The following is a 15,212-nucleotide window of genomic DNA, read 5'->3' as shown; positions in this document are numbered from 1 at the left end:
CTGTGTGCACAATTCCTAATGGGGCAAAATGGGTGGAATAGCATGTCAAACCTAATGGGACTATTTTGTTGCTATTTTGTTAAACATAACAAAAGTTCAGAAAACTCAGATGCTACATTTCTGTCACTAATACTCTAGAGTTGCATTGCAATGGAAGGCAAACAAAGGAAAAATGTTGGCAAGTGGGTGTTTACTCTATGCTCTACTGCTCTCGGATTTATCTGCAAACGACCCACAGGTAAGGATCATATTGTATTTCTTGATGTATGATGTATGGAACAGTAGCTCCCTGTGTTAGCCATCATGTTGCAACTACTGGAACACAAATGCTTGTGTGAGTCTGTGTCTGATTCTGTGTCTGTTGGTTTGTGAGCTCTCATCAAATGTAAATGGTAGTACATTGTACCGGTACAGAACCATATTTTTTATTACAGTATGTTTTTCCATCAAAGTCCAATCTCACGCACATCCAGATGCTTTCAGGTGCAGGTTCAAAAGACGTAGTTCATAAAATAATGAAAAAAGAACCGCAACACCGATGCTCCCATTTACTTCGTTTTAATCATTTTAATCCTCAGACGGAAGGGCCAGGGTGGCCCGAAACGTCACAAGATTAAAATGAAGTAAATGGGAGCATTAGTATGTTTTTCCATGACACCCTTACCGGGTGAATAGACCAGCTGCGACGGGATTGAAGCGACAGAGAATCGCTTCTGTGCAGCAAGAGCGATACGAGCGATTGAAGCGACTAGAGTATGTCCATTGAAAGCAGAACGCAAGCATTCCAACATTCCCATTGGCTGTGGTTACTGACCTCTATACAGTCATTGGCTGTGGCGGCTTGTCGCCGAACCGCGTCATAGCTCACTTGCATAACATTCTCAGGAGTTCAACTACAAACTGTCACTCTCGTCGCGCGAATCACCTCTAGTCTCCAGAATCGCGCGACTCAATACAAAGTCAATTACTTTCGTCGCTCGCCTCGCTCATGTTGCGGCTGGTCTATCCGCCCGGTAATTCACCAACGATATAGATTACTGTACATACTGCACTTCACAGATCCTGAATACTGATTGAATAACATAATAAATACACCAACTATCTTTGAGTCCTCGTTGTTAACTGAATTCAAGTAAAAGTTTCCCTAACCCTCTCATGTAAATATATTGGTTATTATATCCTTGAAATGTGGATTGTCAGGGATATTACCCTATTAGCATGGTTCGCTGCTGCCTCCTTTTAATAACCTTTGAAAGGGGGAGGAATCTCCATGAAATGTTGTGTGCTCATGCTCTATGATGGGTGTAAGAACTGGTTAGATTTTGGAGGCCGAAGCGTTAAAGATGGACAACTTTCAACATGGATGACTTTTTTCCCATAACTTTTGAACATTAGCAAGGATTAGTTACACTCCATACACACTGTATTAACACTCCATACTAGTTATGCCTTGTGTACACCAAACGCGACCTACGCTACCTGAGTGGCGGAAGTCATTATTTCTCTATGGAGGGAAGTCGAATAAAGTTACCAGAGCGAATTCGCCAGGAGCGAAGCGAAACATGTCAATGCTGCGTCTAGAGTGAATAAAGCAAATTCATGGTGAAGCTTCTTCAACCACCTCAGCTACCTGGGTCGCGTAGGTCACGCTTGGTGTACACAAGGCATTAGCTTTAAAGGTGTACAATTTTCAATATGGCCTTTTTGTTTTACTAGTTAGAGCAGGGGTGTCAAACTCATCTCAGTCCAGGGGCCACATACAGCCAATTTGATATTAAATGGGCCGGACATGTATGATCATTTAAAAATATGACATTCTTCTGGCTTCAAATTGGAACCATATTGCAGTAAATCTTGATTACCTTATTCATTCCCTTCATGATGATTATGATGATTATTATTATTACAGATACCACCATCCCACCACAGCCTTCAATTCCTCAGTCGTATGTCAGTTTTAGGAATGACTCATTAAAAGTGCTGCCAAGCAATCTGACCTGGTTTGAGGCCCAGAAAGCTTGTGAGGAAGATCAGGCCCATCTAGTCAGCATCCGTGATGCCGTCACACAAGCCTTCATTCAACTGCAAGCCCATGAACTCAAACAGCCCATCTGGATTGGTCTCAACAAAAATTTGGTAAGTCAATTTACTGGAACAATAACATCTATGCAATCTATTCGATTAAAAAAAAATCTCACTTCCACATTGGTATCCTCTACTCTATTCTAAATGTCCCCACAGACAGATGGTTATTTTACATGGATAGATCAGTGGCACTTAAACATGGAGAACTGGGTACACTGGTCATCATCCTCTTCATTTCCATGTGTATATGTGGATTTGAATGGCAAGTGGAATCCTGCTCCATGTAACCTATCTCTCCCCAGCGTATGCAAGCGCTCAACAGGTATGTATGGATTTCATTCACCACTTGTGGACACTATACTTTGGTGGGCTCTTGATTTTCACATTTCTCAAGGACCAAATGTCTTTGGGCATAGGCTTACATGAAACATTTAATTCAGAATTAGCTCAATTTAATTCTGAATAAAGCTAAATTCCACTTTAAAAACATCATGTGAACACTTCACAATTCGGAATTACTGTAAATGGAAGTGCAACATAAACTCAACGGAACTATTTAATTCTGAATGATTCATTTAGAATTTAAAAACACAATGTCAACGTGGCCATTGTGTTCATTTCTTTAAACAAAATGCACCTCCAAATATACTACAAAAGAGTACCAGCCCTCTTTGGATAAACAAAGCATTCTAACCATTAGGACAAAAACATATAAAGGAATATGTTTAAAAGGATAATTGGCCTGTAAAACATTATGCTTATTAGGTATGTTTAATGTGGATCAAGCTTGAACAACTTTGGTCTTTTCAACTTGGCACAGCTGACTAGATGAAACTACAAAAGATTCTGCCTCTGAAAATGCTCTCGTTTAAAACGATGTAGAGATTTACCATGTTCTCCACGGCTAATTTTCAATGTCAAAACCTTTGTTATATTGCTTATGAAGTAGTTTTTTTCAAGCTTGTTGAATGACTTAGTAAAGACATTGTCTTCAAAGACTTTGCTCAGGCCTAGCAAAGCCAGTGCTTTTGACCAAAATCAACTTTCAGTGCCACTTCTGACAGTCCATGATAGTTATTGTGAAGGGGAAGCAGGAAGCTCTTAACTGTGACATCAACTGGCCTTCCTCAGCTGGGGTGCATTTCTCAAAACCGAAGTTGCTTACTACATTAGCTACTTTGTTGATTTCGATGCATTTTCCCATTGACAACTACCGAAGTCGCTAACAGGCAAACAGCTTCTCTTTTGAGAAATGCACCTAATCAGTTCCCCTCGCTTCTAACTGGCTATTCTCAAACAAAGCTCTTAACGGCCCGTTCCCACTTTGACGGCCATTTGACGCTCATAAACGCGACGCACCTCCCTTTGTTGACTGAATGCTTCTTGTCGGAGCACATGCAGGGGCGTGACAGAATACACTAAACAGGAATATCTCTTTCTGTCTTTCTACACGTCTATATCGATTAAGAAAGCTAACTAGCGATAGCAACATCAAAGTCTACCCTTACCTAACTGTGGTCATGTGTTTACTTCACACATTTCATAGCACTCACATAGTTTTGATTGTCGTCAAAAATGTACATAATCCTTTGAACTTAGGCACAAAGACCTTGCACTTCATAGTTTGCTGTAGTGTATGACTCTTACATTAAAATGTACGATAAACAGTCATAAAACTACTTTTAAGCAGCAAAACATAGCAGTTGGTGTCATGGGAATTCCTCATGTACTCGAGTAATTAGCATAGAGTAGAAGGGAGCTGAACTTTTTGACGCGCGTCAACTATCAAAGTAGCCGCACCGCGAATCCCAGAAGCCTTTGCGAGGGCGTCGTTGCTTTCCATTGAAAATGAATTGAAGGTGTCGGCGTCAACGCGGTCGCCGGTAAAGTGGGAACAGGCCGTAACACTACTGTTTGTTCCAACTGCATGCTGTATTTGTTTTTGTTACCCACCAGCTCCCTAGATTTATCGTAGCTGGTATAACTTGTCTGCAGTGCTGTCTGCTCTGTTCATGGATGAATAGTTTGCTCTCCCAGTCTTTAAATTGGCCAAGCATCCCCCAATGTGCCTAATTAGGGTACTCCTCTGAACAGAGCCATACCACCAACTTTAGTTCATTATTCAAATTTGATTGAGAAATGAAAGTGGAACGGGCTAGCTCAGCATTGATCCTCATCCTGACCTTGTCAACCACTCTCCATGACTACCACTTTCTCTTTTTATGTCTATTCACAGACACTCCACCAGTAACCATTACCCAGTATCCGGGGATCTGCCCAAACTCATGGGTGCCATTCAGGAACTACTGCTACAAGCTGGGAACTGACAGAGGCTCCTGGTCAACAGCTCTTACCGAGTGTCTAGGATTAGGTATGGAATACAGTATTGCTGGGAAATCTGGAATCAGAAGCTACATTGCAGTGCCACATAGTTCTGGGACAGGTAAAAGCAGGGGGTTAATTAAGCGGGCTTGCAGAGCAAGGCCCGATTCTAGTAATCTCTAAGTCCTGTTTATTATCGTTCTTGTGCAGGGCAGTAAAAATAGAAAATGGATCTCCTCCTAGGCCTTTCGAGATAGAGACACCGTTCAAACACTAAAACGACCGGCTCGGCTTGGAGATCATTTGTAGTGATATAGCGCGTCCGTGTCTCTTGTCGTTTTCCCGTTTTTGGCGATTTTGTGCAAGTTTGGGTCCCCTTTGAAAACAATGGTAGAACCTTCATGAACCAAGGTTCTGCCACTCTAGAGATTAGAGTGTAGGAGGCTTTTTCGGTCATAAAACATCAACACTTTCGCCTAGAAGTTTAGTTGACGCGTTGTTAGCGAGCTCTATGGGATGTCTCCAAATTGTCAAAGTTTTATCTCCCAACTCCCATTACTTTTTAAATGGCAGGTGTGTAAAAACGACAGGGCTTTTACATGGGGTTTTCGCATTGCGATCAAACATATGACTCCGATCTGTGAGCAGGACATGTGCCAATTCTTTTTAGTTTTTTTCAACGATAATCTAAAGCCCTAGAAACTGTTTTGGATTCTGCCCTCTGCCTTAGAGCACCATACTAAGTGCCATTCAGTCAATCAGAACAGGTGCAGCCAATATAGGGTTCCATCTCAACTGTCACTTTCTCTCAACATTCTATTCTTAACGAGCACCTGCAACTACAATTCTAGAAGTCTATTGTTCAGCTCTTCAATGCAATGTGATATTGTCTTGCTGGAATGTTTAAGTCAGCCAGCTGCTTGGCTCAATGGTAATAGTCCTGCATTAACAATATGGAGGTTGGGAGTTCGAATTCCACTCGGACTCATGTTGATTTTCTAAATTATATCATATGCAGTGTTCCTTAGCCAATTAAAAAAATAACATGTATGTCATTTAGTATCAATGACAAAGGTGCTGGATTACAGATATGGAGGTTGGGAGTTCGAATCCCACTCGAACCCATGTTGATTTTCAAAATTATATCATATGCAGTGTTCCTTAGCCAACTTCAAATACCATGTATTGTATGTAATTTAGTATCAATGGCAAAGGGGCTGGATTACAGATATGGAGGTTGTGAGTTCGAATCCCACTCGGACCCATGTTGATTTTCAAAATTATATCATATGCAGAGTTCCTTAGCCAACTTAAAATACCATGTATGTCATTTAGTATATCCCCAAAACGCAGAGCTATAACACTTTCAAGATGGCTGAATCCAAGATGGCTGAATTGTTTGGCCCATAACTTCTGACTGGGTGGATGGATTTTTTCCAACATTTCTTTTAGCTTTGTTTTCTCAATAGTACTTTGTTTCATCTCTGCCCCAAAAGGCAAGCCCGCTTCCAGCATTTTCTGTGAGAATGCAATCTAGTTTATCATGCATTCTTAAGCACATTGTGCCTGAAGGGTGTGTGCGATCATTCCTGCATGTATTGTGGGATTTATGAGCATGTACTTTTGGGAACATTGGGGTACAAAACAATGGTTTTGGACATTTAACAACAATAACAACAACAACAACAACAACAATTTGTATAGCACAACTTTATACAGGACATGCAGCTCAATTTACTGAAAGGTACACTGTGCAAGATTTGTAGTTGTTTATTTCCAGAATTTCTGCTATCCATTCATTAATGTTACCTTTTTCATGAATACTTACCACCACCATCAAATTCTAGGTATTCATTATGAATGGGAAAATTGCACTTTTCATACATTAAAATTTTCCGCCATTTTGAATTTCCAGAAACAGACATTTTTAGCCACTATAGTCAGAGACCAACTGTAACCTAATGGAGGTCGCTGTTTCGCCTGGGCAGCTAAGAATAGGTCAAGAGGTGGGTCTTCAGCTGCTTCTTGAAGGAGTCGATGGAGGTGGCATCTCTGATGTGAAGGGGAAGAGTGTTCCATCTCTTAGGCGCGTAAAATTCGAAAGCGGCTTCAACAGTCTTCTTAGGTGGGAGGGTGGGATGTTGTGCATCATTAGCATAGCTGTGAAAAAGTTTGAACAGTTTCCCTTAAAAATTCTATTAAAGCCATTCCAAAAATTTGTAAAATTAAATGTTTAAATAGCATTTTCACCAAGTAATCAGAATCAAAAAGCCAATGAACTGTTATTATCAAGTATATCAACACGCCCAAATAAAATCAGATGGAATGACTATTGAACTTTTTCAAAATGCACTTATATTAGAGGGATTTGCATTTGATCTCTTCATTTGTTGCCTGCGTTGGGCTCATACAGTAGGGCTAAAACACAGTATCTATTACGAGACTGTTTGAGCCCAGATAGCAATATATTATTATAACAATATAATATAATACTGTATATATATATATTTATACAGTGCACACAGTTTATATATTAAATATATACGCGGTATATATATAGTGTGTGTGTGTGTGTGTGTGTGTGTGTGTGTGTGTGTGTGTGTGTGTGTGTGTGTGTGTGTGTGTGTGTGTGTGTGTGTGTATTTGAAAGCACTTTGATTAATTGATATACAGCATTCATGTATGATAATAAAACGATTGATTTACCGTATATGGGTTTTGGATTACTCATACCTATGATTTCATACTGACATTTTTCAGGAGCATCTTTGCTAAGCATTGAAGATACCGAAGAGGCTGACTTTATAAAAACTATTTTGGAGTATGTAGAAGACACATATGACCTCATATGGATTGGTCTGTTCAAAACCAACAAAGGTAAAAACAACCAGAGTGCTGTACTGCACTTATTTTTTACAAGATGCTCAATGTCTGTCCTGAAAAGTCCTCTCAAATCTACTACATGTTAGTCATGATTATATTGAATAGCTTCTGAAATCATATCTTCTTCTCAGTGTCGTATGTTCATGAGAATGGTCTGGATCATGCACCACCTCAACTTAACAAAGTTTGTTACTGAAAACACTACAGTGTAGAAGTTTGCCTATTGGCGGAAAGACGAGACAAAAACTTCTCACATTAAGACTCGTTGAGTCGTGTTTATTAACTGACTAAAACCATGCCGCCGGCAACACAACATGTCACCGGAACCCTTAAAGAGACCGCAACTATTACGTTAATCATAACAATAAAGACGATAAATCGCAAGTCAATGAACCAGCAACATAACAAATAACAGAACACTACAACAGGCTGAATATTTTTGTTGTCACTTGTACCTCTGATTAATTTTGTGTGTTTCATAAAATGAAGAAAAATATCGATGCTATGTAATGTACTTTATATTCTAAAATTCCAATGTATGAGAGTCTACATATTTTTTATTTCATGACTTGATATTTATTGCATTTAGATCAGTGGCACTGGATTGACAGGAGTATACTGAGTTATATCAACTGGGGTGAGTATCAACCCAGTAGCGATGGCTATGCTGCAATGTCAACGTCAGATTTGACATGGAGAACTAAATCCAAGTACCGTATTCTGGGATATATCTGCAAAAAGGCCAAAGGTAAGGACTTCATCTACTGTTTAAAATGCTCAGCTTTTACAACCCAGCCCGAATACACCCTTTTGTTCATGTGTAGTGTATGATATTGAACTATGAATTTGAAAAATGCCATTGTGAATAGCCAATTTCTTTTGAAAGGCTTCAGTTGAGTAGAACAGACTATTTCCCATGGGTTGCAGCTGCAGGTGTGAGGACAAATAATCAGTGCTTATGGCTATATTTATTGTTGTATCTTGTATTTTATCATGGTCTTGCTTCATGTCTTTTCTCATTACTCTTATGTTGGTTATGTTGGTACCACATGTGTGGTTTATGGATCCATGTGATTGTTGATAGAGTCTTTATGTTATTATCAGCTGTACAATATGTGCTGACTTTCAAAACTATAGTAAATAAATATAGTAGTAAATAAATATAGGATGGAATAGTTTTGGCATTAATGTACATACATGCATTCCTCTTTTTTCTTTTCAGAGCCCAGGCCTACAGTGGCAGTGCCTGGTGAGTTGCTTTTCCCATATTCATTTCTTTGACTGCGCTGAAGGAGTTTAAAGGAGCATAGAGCATTGACAAGTTGGATTACATACTGTAAACTCTTTGACTATCGCGGCACTTCAGACTTTTTTTTTTACTTTTATTGATGAGAATACATTTTTTATCTGTCCCAGTTAACCTGTGAAGGTTCTACTGCTGTTACAATTACATATATCTCCGTTTTTAATTAGTTGGTAGTCTACAAACCTATGAAGTTGGTTTGTACAATCTGATTATGCACTGTGTAACATTTTCAATCACAAATGTAGATTTTTATGATATTGACGTATACAGGGAAACATTTTAAGTCCAGTGGTTTTGGGCACTCATTCACTATTAATTGTTTTTTCCTTTACAGAAACCGTTGCTTCAAAGGTTTACCGCGTCCATACAGGTGTGATTGCTGCCTTTATCATCACCTTGGGAACTGTGACAGGATTCATAGCATTTTTTTATTACAGAGGCTATAAACCATCATTACCCACATTGACCTCTTTTGGAAATCATTTGTACTTCAATTCCACTGAGTCTGATATCTCTGAAAAGGTTAGTGTTGTACAGAACATGGAGATAGACTCATGTTCACTAGAGAAGGACAATTTGGCAGATGATAAAGACATCTAAACTTTGTCTGAAGTATGTCATGGTAAGATCACTCACTTTAAAGTATATAAACAAACATTGGTGACATTATAATGAACCCTCGTCCAAGTTGTAGATCAGTAACACCTGAGCCATTATTCGACTAATTCTATACATTTTTCGGAATAATTTACCTGAAAAAGTCATGGAATGAAGTGAATTTGTTAAAAGGAATAAGAAAGGTATTTAAATTCTATTTTGCTAATTGGGTCCAGAAGCACAAAATAACACATTTTTTTTTAATACTGTATGTTGTAACGCGCATGTTTTATGTGTCACATAATTTTCTTGCTCTTTATCATCTTTTCACTTACACTGTAAATGCTACTGTTAATGGTTATCACTGTGAAGGAACATCAGAAGTCAATTCCAATATCACAGCTTATGTATAGTGTTATTGCATGTGTAGAAACGGCACTATATTCTATTCTATTCTATTCTATTCTGCTCTGTTCTATATACGGATGAAATGTACGACCCCTGTTGTATAGTGTTTTAAAAGGCTATATATACACTCTAGATCCTTGGCCTTCAAGAAGCAAGTAATGACTATTCTCTTGCGTGACTATTTACTACACTTATGCTTGAGCTGCCCCAGTCCCTTATATTTTCTGTGCACTTTGTATCTGCTCATGATGTTCACAATGATTATGTCCTCGATTGTAAGTCGGTTTGGTTAAAAAGCGTCTGCCAAATGCAATGTAATGTAATGTAATGTAAAGGCTGATTAAAATGGATGTCCTATGTTAAAGTCATTTGATGAACAACAAAAATAAAGAATAAATGTTATGTAATGTTGGAACCAATACTGTGGTCCTGATTTGAATCATCCAACATCTTTTCAAAGTTGCAGAAAACTATTTTATTTCATTTATGGCCTCTTGGGTCATGTGATGTGTATGGTTGGTATGGAAAGGGTGGGTGTTTGTCACTGGTTTTGTAATGTTACTATTTCCTATTTTGGGATCTTCATAACATGGGCCATGCAGTCACAACCTGTTCGACGTACCCCAAAGGCCTCTATCCCACTTTGCTAAGTACCAGGCCTCTACAGATACAGCAAGCAGGAGCTCTGTTGCACAGCATTCACCCTTTCTTGAGATCTCTATCACTTCTTTCACTGAGAGTGACAATAATCAGGAAATTGTCTGTTTCTACATTATCTACTGTATATTGCCAGAACAAATGGATCCCAAAAAGAGAAGTTTTCCCACCGCAGAGCATACTTGAGCCTGTGACTCACAGGGTCAGATCAAAGGAATTAACAGAGCACAAACATTTTTTTTAAATCTTGGGTTTGTTGGGGTAGCAGAAGTGGATTATGAAATCACTTAAACACATCAGTGTTTTCTCTGTCTGGTTTTAAGATACAAATGAAAAACCATTTGTCCAAGATCAGTCCTTATCCCACCAACTCACCTAACCAACAAGTGCATGTATACAGTCTTGTAACTGTAATGCATTGCAGCTAGACTTTTGCACCCCCAATTGCCTACCTACTTTTTATATGTGTTTACTTTCACAAATGAAAATAATGCATTATCTTCATAGCAAATGCAAGGGTTGCCATATAAGCCCATAATTGCTGCTGTGTGCGAGAGTAAGGGTTAATTTAATTGACAAAAAAGTATGGCGTAACTCTAGTCTGTGGTGAAGAAACAAGAATGGTTGAGCAACACCACATAAATTGGGCAACACATCTTCCCTCAGTTGACCCGCCTCTCAGTGACAATGGTTTTATTACTCAAGAGCACAAAGCAAAGTGCTGATGACCGTTTTTTTTCTTTCCTGAAGCGGTGTAGAAGCAGAAACATTTGTCTGAGCTGTGAAAATATGAACCATTTTTCATTGGCTTCCTCTCCCTTCCCCCACCTTACGTAAACCACAAATAGTAATAGCAATGGCCAGAGTAGCCAAAGTGTGATGGTGAAGGATATTTACCAATGGCCCTCCCCCTCTCTATCAACTTATACTGATGCCTCTGGGGGGCAGTTATTGAATTTGGAGCTCAAAGATGGTCTCAATATCAACTGCTCTTTTGACTGCTGTCTCTCTCCATTTTTTAACATGTTGTTTTGCACAGTTAGGTAAGCCAGCAATATTTGCTAATGCTACTTCTCTCATAGTGTTGTTTATGTAGTTCATATGGACATAAAGCACATTTTGTCCCAATTAAACCTAATACCTATACCCTTTATAATCTAGTCTTGCTATTTTTTCAACAGGTAAGAATTTTCTTATGTATGATAAGAATATGAACAAATGCCTCAGAGGCTACCAGCCTCTGAAGTTGTTCCACTGTGACTCCAACCAACTAAGTCAGCAGTTCCGCTGGACATCAGAAGACCGCATCTTCAATGTTCACTTGAAAAAGTGTCTGGGAGCTGGGAGCAGAGCTGATGGCTCAGGTCTACAGTGGTTCACCTGTGATGACAAGAGTGACCTGCAGAAGTGGGAATGTAAGAACAACACAAAGCTAAATCTGAAGGGGACAGATCTTTTCGTATCTCAGGAGGAGAACACTGTTCTCAGACTCACCCAAGACAATAGCACTGCCAGCCACTGGCTAATACATGGCACCGAGGAGGGTCTTTGCTCGCGCCCATACCAAGGTACGTGGGGTTTACTTTATAGATAACATCTCATCTGGGCTTCGCAGTTACATGTAAGTGCCAAATTGTTAATTTGCAGACATGTTTCATTTAAGCACCAAGCACATGTTTGATGGAGTATTGTACGTTATGTAATGACAATAGACAACATTGCCATTGTACTTGAGAAATGTCAACTTGTCTTATTGGCATAATAACCCTTTGCCACAGCAACAGCAAAATTATTATTATTATTATTATTATTATTATTATTATTATTATTATTATTATTATTATTATGACTACTAATACTACTATTTATATTATTATTATTATTATTACAACTACATATGCATTTAAAACCCATCACTTGACAGAAGGGTAACACTTTATAATAATGTTCCTTAGTAAAGACTCAGTAAATAATTAACTAATGATGAATAAAACATTAACAAATGTTTTTATTATTAACTAAGTTTTATTAATGCTTTATAAAATATCTACAAATAATATATGCAAGATTTTACACACCTTATAACAGAGTATTTTATTCATTTACAAGCAACTTGTAAATGTTTGATAAATATAAAATATTAACATAGCATTTACTAGTCATTTACAAGCATTTGTTTACATTTCCTAGTCATTTACAAACGTTTGTTAATGTTTTATTCATCAATAGTTAATTATTTATTAAGTCTTTATAATGCTTTTTTGCATCCATTATTCTAAAGTGTTACCGACAGAAGTTTTGCCAAGCAATGAATGTCAAATGCTTCATCACATTTACACTTAGTGTGAATTTGTAACCCACTGTGGTGTTACAATTATGAATATAAAACACAGTGATAACACAGTCTTCTTCACAATTTTCCTCAAATTTATGGAAGTGATGTTGACACCATACACCATGTAGTTTAGAGAGGTCACAAAGCTTGAAATAGACCTTCTTGAATAGACCCGCGCAGCCAAGTCGCAAGGGTGTTTTTCTGTATCACACAGAGAAATCCTTTCCTCATGTGGAAAATATAGGTGATACATGGGTTTTTACAATTCTTGTAATGGTTTGTTTCTGTTTTTCTTTTTTCATACTCAGTTCTGTTACCTAAGTAGGGTGGGGTAGTAGGGTGGAGCTTGGCGTGTGTGGAGTAGGCTACCATCACCCTTTCATTGAGGCAATGATGCCTGTAACTTTTTGCTTTTGATCTGCTTAGCAGCACTGATGAAAGGAGGAGGGCATTTGGAAGAAAAGTGTCCCTAAAAACAAAGATAGTACCGTATGCTACAGATATGTGTACAAAAACTCAAAACTCACACAGATGTTTGTGACAGTTAATGGTAGGGAACTTCACACTTGGAATGCTTTGGAAGAGATGGCAATTCTGCATTAAGATAGGCTGGTCTTGTTCCCTTGTACTGGTAAAATAGGGAAATTTGAATTACCGGTAACCCCTTCGCACAATGCCTATGCTATAACCTACAAAATTTGTAATCAACATTGTAATTGTAATGTGTTACTTAAGGCTATCGGTATTGTCCTAGCAATGTCGTTATGATGTAATTGAGGTTTTTTTCAGCAATTAGTGTACATGCCCGACGAAGGGCCTATCTGCGCAAAAAAGGCTAAGCAGAAGTTACGCATAACAAGGGTAGGGTTGAGTAGCTCATGATCAAGACTTTAAATCTGGTCAACTTTAAACGTCAAAAGGATTTTCTCAGAGGTGGGTTTAACTTTCATCTATCAAATGCCTCTATATCACAGAACAAAACTACAGTCAATTGAAGTTCCCTAGCTCACGTTATTGCATTAAACCAAATATATTTGTGTTCATGAATAATCTCTATTGTGCTATTGCCTCATTTAAGTAAAGCTTGAATGTCATTGGCTACCTTCCCCGAGGGAGAACTGACAGGGAAGAGATGGCCAGATTGGTCTGACTGTTTGGGCAGGCCCAGGCTGTAATACAGTATCTCTCTAATAATATCTCTCTTCGGTACAATTCTGATTAGAACTGAGGTTGTCCAGTGTATACATTGTGCCTGCCAAGCAGTAACTAGTGATTTGTTACCTCAGTTACATATTTAAATTTGTGCTAATTTGCAAAATCTTTTCATGACAGAAATATCCGATTTAAATTCATTTTTAGGCTCTTTAAATTAATTTTTAGTGTTTAGTTTCTTTTCCCTCACAATTGCAAATGCATGAGGTCATACACATTTGAAAATGTTGTGCCAACATACGGTATCAACCTCAGATTTGTATCAAATTTGCAATGGGTCCACTACTTCTTCTCTTCATCCTCTTGAAATGCTTAAGGGCCTATGTGTTTAATTTTTGTGCATTGTTCTATTGGGGGAAGTATAAAAAATGATAGGTAAAGAACCTCAGTTCTTTTGCCAAATGTGAACATTATCAAGTACAAAACAATTACAGCAAAATAGGACAATGGCTACAAAACCTCCATGGTGGCACTCATCTATGGTAGCCTTGGCCATGTTCATAGTTTGTGTGTCAGAGGTTGACAAATACTGCAAAATACCGACTAAATAAGAAGAAAGCACAGCATCTAGCCAAGTAGGCCTATTATTCAATATCTGCAGTTATAGGCAGCATATTTGGAGGAGCAGATGCCACTTGTACCCCTGAATAGGCTTCAGATCAGTCTAACTTTTTTGCATCTATGCATTATGAAACTTTGATATTGTTTGGGGTGCTGTATTGTTTCTCAATAATTATTGGTCCTTCCAAATAAAGTAATCAAACTCTGTGTGTGTGTGTGTGTGTGTGTGTGTGTGTGTGTGTGTGTGTGTGTGTGTGTGTGTGTGTGTGTGTGTGTGTGTGTGTGTGTGTGTGTGTGTGTGTGTGTGTGTGTGTGTAGAGGGGTGTCGTCAAATTTTTAAGAAATATAATTTCAGTTCCAATGTATTAGTGTAGTAGGCCTATGTCGGGTGTCTGCCCTTTTAAATCCCCTGCAGGCTGATTGTGCACTTGTGTCTTGTGATCAACGGGACCCAAATGGCAGCTGTGTCAGTTATTTTAAAAGTGAGGACCTGCGCATAGCGGAAGTGTCAGATGTAATGGTGTATGCTGAGATCACACTCTGCACTTTGTGCATGAAAGACAGTTTGAATGTCTCGTCTGAGTCTGTCGTGTGGCGTTTGTGGTCGACTTCGAGGCTGATCTACCGCTGGCTTCATTGGCTGTTGTATGTGTGCAGTAGACTACTGAGTGCCTGTGAGTCTACTGATTTCATGGTTCTTCAGCTCGTTGTGTCTCTGGCTTTATGACTGGTTTGTGCGCATTGGTCTCTGCGTGATGGGTGCACATTCTGCGCTGGATTGCTTTGTGTCCTTCTGTGACTGCTGGCGGAGAGTCGGTGCATTATAGGCTACTCTGTTGGCAGCTT

General features: G+C 38.7%; 2 protein-coding genes across 4 annotated transcripts in view; both read left to right on the top strand.

The window, feature by feature from the left end:
* The window catches only part of LOC134465495 (macrophage mannose receptor 1-like), a 58,162-nt gene extending 48,178 nt beyond the window's left edge, over nt 1–9,984 (top strand). Inside the window, exons 23-30 of the mRNA XM_063219173.1 lie at nt 139–238; nt 1,910–2,136; nt 2,242–2,407; nt 4,322–4,456; nt 7,168–7,284; nt 7,880–8,038; nt 8,513–8,539; nt 8,931–9,984. Coding sequence (XP_063075243.1) covers nt 139–238; nt 1,910–2,136; nt 2,242–2,407; nt 4,322–4,456; nt 7,168–7,284; nt 7,880–8,038; nt 8,513–8,539; nt 8,931–9,196 — 1,197 coding nt within the window. The 3' untranslated portion in view covers nt 9,197–9,984. The remainder of the gene's footprint in view (nt 1–138; nt 239–1,909; nt 2,137–2,241; nt 2,408–4,321; nt 4,457–7,167; nt 7,285–7,879; nt 8,039–8,512; nt 8,540–8,930) is intronic.
* Nucleotides 9,985–11,093: 1,109 nt separating this feature from the next.
* Nucleotides 11,094–15,212, top strand: part of mrc1b (mannose receptor, C type 1b) — a 28,055-nt gene continuing 23,936 nt past the window's right edge. For 2 of the 3 annotated variants that reach the window (XM_063219171.1, XM_063219170.1), the window contains exons 1-2: nt 11,094–11,301; nt 11,440–11,826. In XM_063219171.1, coding sequence (XP_063075241.1) covers nt 11,229–11,301; nt 11,440–11,826 — 460 coding nt within the window. In that variant the 5' untranslated portion in view covers nt 11,094–11,228. Of the gene's footprint in view, nt 11,302–11,439; nt 11,827–12,678; nt 13,527–15,212 lie in introns of those variants that run through there. The other variant, XM_063219172.1, reaches the window with a different exon arrangement.

Source organism: Engraulis encrasicolus, chromosome 16 (assembly GCF_034702125.1).
Source record: "Engraulis encrasicolus isolate BLACKSEA-1 chromosome 16, IST_EnEncr_1.0, whole genome shotgun sequence".
Lineage (NCBI taxonomy): Eukaryota > Metazoa > Chordata > Actinopteri > Clupeiformes > Engraulidae > Engraulis > Engraulis encrasicolus.
Note: the sequence above shows the minus strand (reverse complement) of the source record. Positions and strands in the feature narration are given on the sequence as shown.